The 10,629-nt window shown below is 42.2% G+C and overlaps 1 protein-coding gene across 6 annotated transcripts in view; it reads right to left on the bottom strand.

Annotated features, from left to right (window-relative positions):
• PPEF1 (protein phosphatase with EF-hand domain 1) overlaps nucleotides 1-10,629 on the bottom strand; it is a 106,260-nt gene that overhangs the window by 35,549 nt on the left and 60,082 nt on the right. For all 6 annotated transcript variants that reach the window (XM_029603345.1, XM_029603344.1, XM_029603342.1 and 3 more), the window contains exons 6-8: nucleotides 9,703-9,817; nucleotides 3,745-3,791; nucleotides 1,905-2,071 (exon numbers count right to left, since the gene is read on the bottom strand). In XM_029603345.1, coding sequence (XP_029459205.1) covers nucleotides 1,905-2,071; nucleotides 3,745-3,791; nucleotides 9,703-9,817 — 329 coding nt within the window. The remainder of the gene's footprint in view (nucleotides 1-1,904; nucleotides 2,072-3,744; nucleotides 3,792-9,702; nucleotides 9,818-10,629) is intronic.

Here is a 10,629-nt window from a genome sequence, read left to right as displayed (position 1 = left end):
GAGTTCCTTCCGTGGGGCCTTTACGTATTGGCATGCTGCATGTGCACGCCGAAGCGAGGGCCCAGCAGTCAGTGTCAGTGATGTCTCAAACCGCATGGAGTGGCAGCATCCCAGGCCACTGGAAGAGGCAATGTTGGAAGGGCTGGACTGTGTGGGTAAGTCAGCCGGCTTGCAGAAGCAGCCTGCAAGCCAGTAAAAGTAACAGTTATTACCAGAGTAATGCTGGAAGCGGCCAGGATTGCATTGCTTTGCGATCCCAGAATTAGAAATCGGCCCGATTAAGCTTCCAGGTGGGTGGGTGGGAGGTGCCAGTGTTGGGGAAGGTTTTGGGGGGGCAGTAGATGGGGGGTTTACTTCTATATTTAGCAGGGATGAAAGGAAGGGGGATGGCTGGGCCCAGTACCCCAGTTTACGTTTTACTGAACCATATGAAGGGGTTGAAAGAGGGGTCTGGTAGGTGATACTTGAGTAGGGTTATAGGCCCATGACGCTTGTGATCTAATGATTATAATTTTAGTAAAGAGTGCTACTTACCCAGATATCTTTTTTAACATATCCAGGTATGTAGCCAGTTATCCAGCCACACAAGGCCAGATGACATTAGGCCGAATCGGCCATATTTAAACGCTGGCCAGTTAGGCCTAAAGTTCCCAAGCATATATAGCCAGATAACTTTAGGGAGGTATATTTAGCGGGACGTTTATCCCAGTGAATATATGGGGCAAGTTATTCGGCTAACTTCAGCAGGATAACTTGTCCACTACTCAGCCTAATGAATATGGACCTCAAAATGTATTGCGGTGTTTACTGCCTCATCACATCTTATCAGCCCCCACCCCATCTCCTTCCTGTCAATGATTGATCTGTAATGATGCATGCAGCTAGTCTAAGACCCAGATGAATGCACTATTTAAACCCAGTGTAACCACCCTCTTTCTTCACTGACCTAATGCAGAGAGGATAACTCTCCAAAGTTCATTGCCGAAGTATTAATTCAGTCGAAGAAAAAAGTCTCACCTGCAACTTGTTTGTCGATCCTTAATTCTACATTTTCAAGTGGACTAACCATGATCACCACAATTCTTTGTTCAGGGAGGGGAGGGAGAGTGTTAAGTTTCTTTGGAACCTATTTTACTTTTTTTTTCATGTTAGTTTTTCCATTATCCTGAGATTTGTTAAATATAGTAAAAGCCCCATTATCTGTCACTCAACCAGTGGAAAAGCTCAACCAGCATGTAGCCGCGTAGCTTTTGTTTTTTTATTGCTGCCAAGAAGGTTTAAACAGAATGCCAATCAACATTACAGAACAGAGTAGCTTTTCTCTACTCTGCTCCATGCTCTGTCTACTCCACCATCATCCCCATCCCTCCTGTTGCCTGCAAGGAATAGAGGGAGAGGGAAGGAGAAGAGAAATCACAGGAGAGGAGGGGATGGATGAGGGAGCACAGTAGCTTTCCTTTGCTGTGCTATTTCCCACTCCTGCATCACCCCTGCCCTCCTGTTCCCCTGCAAGTGAGAAAAGGAGAGAGAAGGAGAAGGAAAATAAAAGGAGGAGGAAGGGTTGTCTGGTTTGCTTTATTCACTCCAGCCTCACCTCCTCCCCTCCTGCTGCTCCCTGGATGTTGGAGCAGAGGGCTCTCAGATAACTGGCAAAGACTTTCTCCCATGCATGCCAGATAATGGGGCCTTTACTGTATATGATTATTTTAGTTTGATATTTTGTTTCTCTGCAGGTTCGATTTTGTGATTTTTTGTTCTTGTGATATTTAAATAATATATTTTTGCCCTGTTCTTGTTTGTTGATGAATGACATACAAACATGACAGACAACACTTGGACTATCGCCGCGAATACCGCTTTAAGGGGAGGTCTTGCTACAGCTTCACTGATTGGCCCCAGGTTACCTCAGGTTTATGATGTGGTCCTCATGGTTCCCTCTGTTCAAATGGAAATTGTTGGGGTAGACGAGCAGGAATGCAAGAAGAATGATCAGGATTTCCATGGAATTCTTCCCTCGGTCTACGAAGTCCCCGTTGAACAGGTAGGGGTTTTCAGCCGAAGGAAGGCCGTTCTATAGGAGAGAGACAACGAACGCGCAAGGGCAGTTTCAGACAGGTTGGCTATCGCTCATCCACTCTCTTGGATGCTTTCTAGGTTAGATACATGTTTATAGTGCAATTTTCAATCGCTCGCCTGGGTGCAAGGTCCCAAGAGCACTTTTGTACCCACATAAGCTTCCAGTTAATTTTCAAAGGAAAAATACCCAAATAAATAACCTGACTGAGTTCTTTAATGAGGCTGACAGAAGGAGCGGATCACAGTGAACTTCAGTAAGACTTTGAAGACAATGGCAAGCAAACCAGCCAGTATGGAAGTAGCAAATAGCTGTGAGTTTGGTGAAAAATGAATTATAATAACCCCCCCCAAAAAATTGCCAGGGTTTGGAAGTTGTGCTTCAGTGAAAAGAAGGCGTAAGATCGAGCAGAATGGGCGCAAATGTCTGTTAGCTGCTTATTGATTAGGAGGTCAAGCGGGTGCTGGGGAAAGTTACTCGGGTAACATTACTCAGGTAACACTGCCCAGATAGTCAGAGGAACTTAATCAGATTGGTTTTCTGCTGAGTGTACCTGGGTAATGTTAGGACAGAGATTTTTATGACCAGAGTTACCTGTTAACTTTAACAGGGTAGGTGCTGAATGTCAGTGCTCACCAGCTAAAAATTTGCCATTTCTTTGTATCTGGCTAAATTTAGTTCACATAATGAGTTACCTGGACAAAATTTAGCCAGGGAATAGTAGGGGAGGGGAGGATGTGATTTTGAAATCTTGTTTTTTATCCAGGTAATTTTTAGAGTTACCTGGACAAAGCCTTTAAATATTGACCCCTAGCAGAATAAAATTTGGCAAATGATAGACAAAATAAAGATGCAGGAGTAATTATCTCAGACCTATCTATCGGGCCGATACAGTACAGTGTGCTCTGACAGAGCGCACTGTTAAGCCGCCATTGGACGCGCGTTTTCGACGCGCTAGCGTTACCCCTTATTCAGTAAGGGGCCGAAAACGCGCGTCCAATCCCCCGAACCTAATAGTGCCCGCAACATGCAAATGCATGTTGTTGGCCCTATTAGGTATTCCCGCGTGATTCAGAAAACAAAATGTGCAGCCAAGCAGCACATTTTGCTTTCAGAAATTAGCGCCTACCCAACGGTAGGCGCTAATTTCTTCGGGCACCGGGAAAGTGCACAGAAAAACAGTAAAAACTGCTTTTCTGTGCACCCTCCAACTTAATATCATGGCGATATTACGTCGGAGGACCCGAAGGGTACAAAAAAAGTAAAAAAAAAAAATTAAAAAAAAATGTGAAGTCGGTCCGCAGCTGTCGGGTCGAAAACTGGACGCTCAATTTTGCTAGTGTCCGGTTTCCGAGCCCGTGGCTGTCAGCGGGCTCGAGAACCGACGCTGGCAAAATTGAGTGTCGGCTGTCAAACCCGCTGACAGCCCCCGCTCTGGTCCAAAAGGAAGCGCTAGGGACGCACTAGTGTCCCTAGCACCTCCTTTTGCCTGTTTTTACCGCCGGGCCTCATTTAAATACAGAATTGCGCACACAGGAGAGTGGCCTGTGCGCGCGCCGGGAGAGCGGGTGTTCGCCCGCTCTCCCGCATTTTTACTGTATCGGCCGTATGATGGCTCCTCACATGTGGCAGATCCATGAGCGCTTATGTACAATTAAATATTCAATTACCTTGTAGAAGATAAGCATAAGATCATCCAGTTTCCCATGCAGATCTCCTGAAGATGGTAAAAGAGTCATAGTTTAAAGGCATAGTATGGAAAATGGTCCTTAACTTACTGTAAAACTGGCTTGATTTTAGCCAATAATTATATTTTCTCATTGCTGTAGGACAATCAAGTATTCACTAGGTCCTGATTTTCAAAAGAATTTACAGGCTTAAAAATGGGTTTTACAGGAGTAAATGTACTTTACCCATGTAAGTGGGTTTTTGAAAATTGCTACAATATATTTTTTTATTGTAGCAATTACTTTTTTTTACAATTTTACAAATTTTAGTAAATTTACAAAATTTACTGTTTTATTGTAACTATTTCACTCTCTTAACCATGCTCTTGTTACTGTGGTTTGAGTTCTCTCTACCTTACACACATTGTTAAATGTAAACCGGTTTGATATGACTCCTGTCATGAAAGCCGGTATAGCAAAATAAATAAATAAATAAATAAATGCCATTGAATTGTCCATAGGATTTAACCGCATAAGTCAAATCCTATGGACAGGTAAATGGCTTTAGAAAATAGCTACAATAGAAGTTATATTTACATATGTAATTCCTTTTAAAAAATTCACTTGAATATTTTTGTGTTACAGATTTGAGTTTTCAAAGTTACTATGGCACATAAGACTCAGATTTGCATGAAAAAAATATACACATCACTCTGTATGTCATGTTATAAGAAGCACAAAAAATGAAAGTGCAATGAAAAGTATGCTAAAGATTAAAGAGTAGATATTTTAAAAATATGCACGCACTTCCATGTGCGCACGCTTTTATAACATGTGTGCGCCGGCGTGAGCATGTTCTCTCCCAGTCCACTCCTTAATTGGAGTGGACTGGGAGAGAACTTTCCTACCCCCCTCCCTACCCTCCCTCCCTCTTCCCCTCTCTTCCCTGACCCCTTGGAAAGCCCTATATTTTTTTTATTTTCTGTATTTCCGAACTTATGCCAGCTCCTGAGCATGACATAAGTGCATACCCCACATTTTATACATAGAAAACACATAAATCCATGCCAGAAATGATATTCAAAGGTGATGATTCAGAGGAAATGAAACAAATCTCACTGAACCTTGAAGATGTACTAGACTAAATTGACAAACTAAAGAGTAATTAATCACCTGGACCAGACAGTATACATCCCAGAGTGCTGAAAAAACTAAGAAATAAAATTGCAGACTTGCTACTGGAAATTTTGTAAATTATAATTAACATCATCTATGGGACCTGAAGACTGGAGGGTTGCCAATGTAGCACAGGTTTTTAAAAAGGGATCAAGGGGCAATCCAGGAAACTACAGACCAGTATGTTCGTGCTAGGCAATTTGGTAGATACTAGAAACTATCATAAAGAGAAAAATTGTTGAACATATAGATAAGCATAATTTAATGAGATAAAGCCAACATGGATTTAGCCAAGGGAAGTCTTTCCTCATCAATTTGCTATATTTTTTTGAGTGTATAAATAAACATGTGGATAAAGGTGAGATAGTTAATATAGTATATTTGGATTTCCAGAAAGCATTTGACAAAGTCCCTCATGAGAGACTTCTTAGGAAATTAAAATGTCATGGGAAAAGGGGTAGTGTCCTATTGTGGATTGCCAACTGGTTAAAAGACAGGAAACAGAGAGTAGGGCTAAATGGTAAATTTTCTTAATGGAGAAAGGTGAATAGTGGAGTGCCCCAGGAAATGTTCTGGGACCACTGCTTTTTAATATATATATATGACCTGAAAGTGGGAACAACAAGTGAGGTGATCAAATTTGCTGATGACACAAAATTATACAAAGTTGTTAAATGTTGGGACCTCGACGTGGGATGTGGACCCCTGGCCTGAGTTGGGATTGACGCTACCTGGGAGGACGACCTACCTCAGGTTACCAATGTCAGGAGGTGAGGCTGGTGGAAGGCAGGGGCCGGCTGGAACTTCGCCACTACCAACCCCGTTCCCCGCAGGTTGAGCCCTTGGGTGCCGGGGCCGACTGGACGTAGGTGGGCTCCTGTGTCAAAGCTCCGATGAAGTATCAAGGGCGAGATCCAAGAAGCGACTGAGGCCAGGCAGAAGGAGGTCCGATCCGAAGTCCTGGGCAGGCGGCAAGCAGTGTGAGGTCCGATCCAAAGTCTGAAGCCAAGGAGATCCATCCGACGGGAGAAGGAACAGGAAGCTGGAACGGGACCGGAAAGCAGGAGCGGGTACTGGAAGGCAGGAGCAGGTACCCAAAGGCAGGAGAACGCAGGATCCAAATGAAGAATCACAGCACGAGGGGAACTCGTTGTCAAGTCATGGAGGTGCCGAGGAACCAGGCCTAAATAGGCCCAGGTGATGATGTCATCTGGCGGGTCCCGCGGAAGTTCCTGCTGCTGGCCCTTTAAGATGCGGCCACAACCGCGTGCGTGCATGTAGGGGAAAGGCCCAGCCGGCTGGGAGGCTGGCGGCGTCCTGCACGCCGGAGAAGGGCTGAGTAGCTGCAGTGTGTCGGGGAGGACCCGGGCATCGGGGGATGCAGGGAGCCGGCCGGTGAGTACAACATTAAATCTCAAGAGGATTGTGAGAAATTGCAAGAAGACCTTGCAAAACTAGGAGACTGGGCATGCAAATGACAAATTAAATTTAATGTGGACAAGTGCAAAGTGATGCACTTAGAGAGAAGAGTAACCAAAATTATGGCTACACAATGCAAAGTTCCAATTTAGGAGTCACCATTTCAGGGAAAGGATGTAGGCATCATCATTGATAACACATTGGAATCTTCTGCTCAGTGTGCAGCAACGGCAGTTAAGAAAGCACACGGAATGCTAGGGATTATTAGGAAAGGAATGGAGAATAAACTGAAACTGTCACAAAGCCTCTAGATCACTCCATGGTGCGACCTCTTCTTGACTATTGTGTGCAGTTCTGGTCACCACATCTCAAAAAGGAAACAGCAGAATTTTAAAAGGTACAGATAAGGGGGACCAAAATAATAAAAGGGATGGAACGATTCTCCTATGAAGGTTAGGACACTTCAGCTTGGAGAAGAAACAGCTGAGGGGGGATATGGTTGAGGTTTATAAAATGAGTGGAATGGAACAAGTAAACATTAATCAGTTGTTTACACTTTCAAAAAATATAAAGACCAGGGACACACAATGCAGTTACTGGGTAATACATTTAAAACTAATAAGAGAAAATATTTTTTTTACTCAATACATAATTAAGCTTTAGAATATGTTGCCATAGGATGTGGTAAAAGTTATTAGTGCAGCTGTGTTTAAAAATGATTTGGACAAGTTTCTCGAAAAAATTCCAAATAACCATTATCAAGGTAGAGTTGCAGAAATCCACTGCTTATCCCTGGGATAATCAGCTTGGAAACTATCAACCTTTTGGGATCCTGCCATGAACTTGTGACCTGGCTTGGTCACTGTTGGAAAAAGGATACTGGGTATGATGGACCCTTGGTCTAACCCAGTATGGCAAATCTTATGTTCTTATCCCCACATTTTCTATATAGAAAACATGATTTATGTGCCTATCCCCTCGTTTTCTCTATAGAAACAAGATTTATGTGCCTATCCCCACGTTTTCTAGATATAAAACACGATTTATGTGCCTATCCCCACGTTTTCTAGATATAAAACACGATATGTGTGCCTATCCCCACATTTTCTATAAAGAAAACATGATTTATGGGCCTATCCCCACGTTTTCTATATAGAAAATGCAATTTTTATTTATTTATTTAGGCCTTTTATATACACTATTGTTCCAGAATAAGATCACAACGGTTTACACAATTATCGTTCATATTCTTGGATGACTATCACATTCTGTGCCAGCATTCGTAATTTGGGTCTACATCACAGTAGTTTTATGTTCTTGTTCAAATTTGTACATATTCTTGGCCAGCATGACAGCAGATCTATAGACTTCATATTTGTACATTTTAAAGGTCGGCATTACAGCAAATGCAGATTCTAATTCTACTACCTATACACTTTACATCATTCATTACTTATTGCTCACTTCACTGCCATTGTCTCTTGTACTGACGTTATACTGAGGTTATCAGTATGTTGGTATTTTATGTTAAAGCATAAGCTTTCAGAGCCATGTTTTCAGTTCACGTTTGAAATTCTTTCTATCTGTTATCAGACGTAATGACTCTGGGGCCTGCTATGGAAATCATTTGGTCCCTAATTTGAGTTAGATGTGTGTTCCGGGTAGAAGGCACCACTAGAAGTCCTTTGTTTTGTGATCTTAGGGTTTTCTGTGGTGAGTAGTTGAAGTAGTTGAAGTGTCACTCCTAATAAGCATAGGTCAGTATTGTAGATGATATTGAAAATTAGGGTTAATATTTTCTAATGAATTCTGGCTTGTACAGGAAGCCAGTGCAGTGCCATCAGCGAGGGGGTGTTGTGGTCAAATTTCCTTGTCCCTAGTAAATAGTCTAGCAGAGGCAGTTTGGAGTAATTTTAGTGGTTTTAGCAAGCTTGAAGGTAGGCCTAGTAATAGGGAGTTGCAGTAATCTAATTTTGAAAATATTAGTGTTTGTAAGTGAGAAAGTCCTGTATTGTTAGTAGAGGTTTCAGCCAGTGTAGTATTCTCAGCCTGTTTTTATCAATTTGTTATATGCTTTTTCATAGTGACGTTTTCGTCGATCTGTATTCCTAGGTCCCGTACTTGATCTGAGGGAGCAACATTAATAACTCCTAGGTCTAGTGTTGGTGGTTTGATTATTGTTGTGTCTCTCCTTAACCACACAATTTCAGTTTTTTTTGGGTGCCTATCCCCATGTTTTATCTATTGAGAACACGATTTATGTGCCTATCCCCATAAACACTATTTATGTGCATACCCCACGTTTTCTCTATTGAAAATACAATTTATGTGCCTACTCCCATGTTTTCTATTTAGAAACATGATTTATATGTATACCACACTTTATGTGCTTAAACAGATAAACCGCATCGCCATTTCCGTAAATTGCTAAAAACTCACTTCCTTAAGCAGGCATTCCCAGACAGAACATGACCCAGTGGGTTTGCTCCACGATTTTCATGTTTGTGTTGTCTACTTTTTCCTGATGTGTTACGTTTTATGTCTCAGTGGTGCACATTATTGCTTTTTTATTTTGTTTTAAATTATTGCTGTACTCTACTATGCATGTGAGTTTGTTATCCACTGAGATCTGTGGATTAGTGGAATAGAAAATTTCAAAATAAATTTAAAAAAAACCCCCAAAAAACATATTTTATGAGCATAAAATATGATTTATACAGAAAAAACATAATTTGTGTGATTTATGTCCATAAATCCATTTTACAGAACCCCCACACCATGAACCCCAGGTTCAGCCCCATAGAATGACACCAAGACCCAGAACCTTTACTCCCCCTTTGACCTAGAGTTAAATTTCCAGGGTTAAAAAAAAACACATGAAAAGCCTACGCACCTCCCTGCATTGGGAAATAATAGTTAATGCCTTGATGAAAGTGGGATTTGCATGGAAGCATGCTAAGCTGGGCATACAGATTTGCTCACGTTAATGCTCCCTTTTTCTTTTTTGTGCTCTGCCTTCCTTTTTAAATTGAATTAACGTGTGCACACAGCTGAGTGCGCCTTCTTACATTGGCCCGTTAGTTAACTGGATAGATCTGTTTCACAGCCGACCCCTTAAAGTGTGGCCAAAAAGTATTCCCCAGTTTAATCCACAAATTATGATTTTAAACCGGAGAGGCTTGGATTGAAAAACATTAACGGCGAAGGAACAACTTACATTGTGGCTACCCAAGCTTTGTCTGTTTGTCATAATCACAAAGTAACTTTTTTTTTTTTTTTAAGTGAATCCTCCACACTCCAAAGTTTACAACCTGCTCTGATAATCAGTCAGGTGGCAGCGCTACTTTCCCATCTGTGGAACCTCACCGCAGATCGTGAGCTCCTTGGCGTAGGAGGTTGACAGGTGTATGATGTTTGGCAGCTGTTTCAGGAACTTCTTTGCTTCATGCAGCAGCTGTAGCACGTAGCGGGCGTGAAGTAGCTGTGGTGGGGGCAAAGCAGATAGGTTATAGTGCTCCAGGTTTCCAGCACTTGGAACCAGATGTACCGAAGGGTCTTCCCTGGAGACACAAAATGGGAAAAAAAAAACCCTTTCCTACATTTAGACCTGGTCTGGGAGCTACCAGAAGCAGCAGATTTTGAAAATGAATTTACAGCACAGCAGTGGGTTTATTTCTAAATGAAACTGAGAGCAGGAAACCATTTGTCCCCTTCCCACCCTCCCATGCTTCCTCAATGCCCTCATAACTCGGCAAGCCTCTGGATGAAGTCACCTCACCCTCACGTGGGACCATTTCTGCTCTGCCTAGGACATGCCCTTTAGTACAGAGCAGCTTCTGCAAGGTGTGGGCGCTGCCCACCATTCCTGCACCATCCTTCTCTGTGACTGCCAGTCAGCAGGGAGTCTCTGTTTGAGGTCCTGCTCTAGCTGAGCTATATTTAAGCACTGTAGTGACATGCTGTGGCTGGGGGCAGGTTCAGGATCGGTTAGCATCTATGGTAGACTATTTTTTCATGGTATCAGTTTTCAGGGTTTTTTTTTTTTTGTAATTTGCATTTTTACAAACCATAAACATTTTTACGACACTGAATTTACCTTGATTGAGTTTGATTTTTCAATACAAATGGTATGGCACTTTATTCATGGCTGAATTGATATTTTTCAGTATTCTCTTCAAGGGATAAGATTTTTGAGAGATGTTTGGAGTGACAATAATTATTGCATGGACATATTAAGCAGAAAATCTGGTTTCCTACTACCATTGACTAGGCACTTAATGCAGATTACACTGT

This window comes from Rhinatrema bivittatum, chromosome 5 (genome assembly GCF_901001135.1).
Source record: "Rhinatrema bivittatum chromosome 5, aRhiBiv1.1, whole genome shotgun sequence".
Lineage (NCBI taxonomy): Eukaryota > Metazoa > Chordata > Amphibia > Gymnophiona > Rhinatrematidae > Rhinatrema > Rhinatrema bivittatum.
Note: the sequence above shows the minus strand (reverse complement) of the source record. Positions and strands in the feature narration are given on the sequence as shown.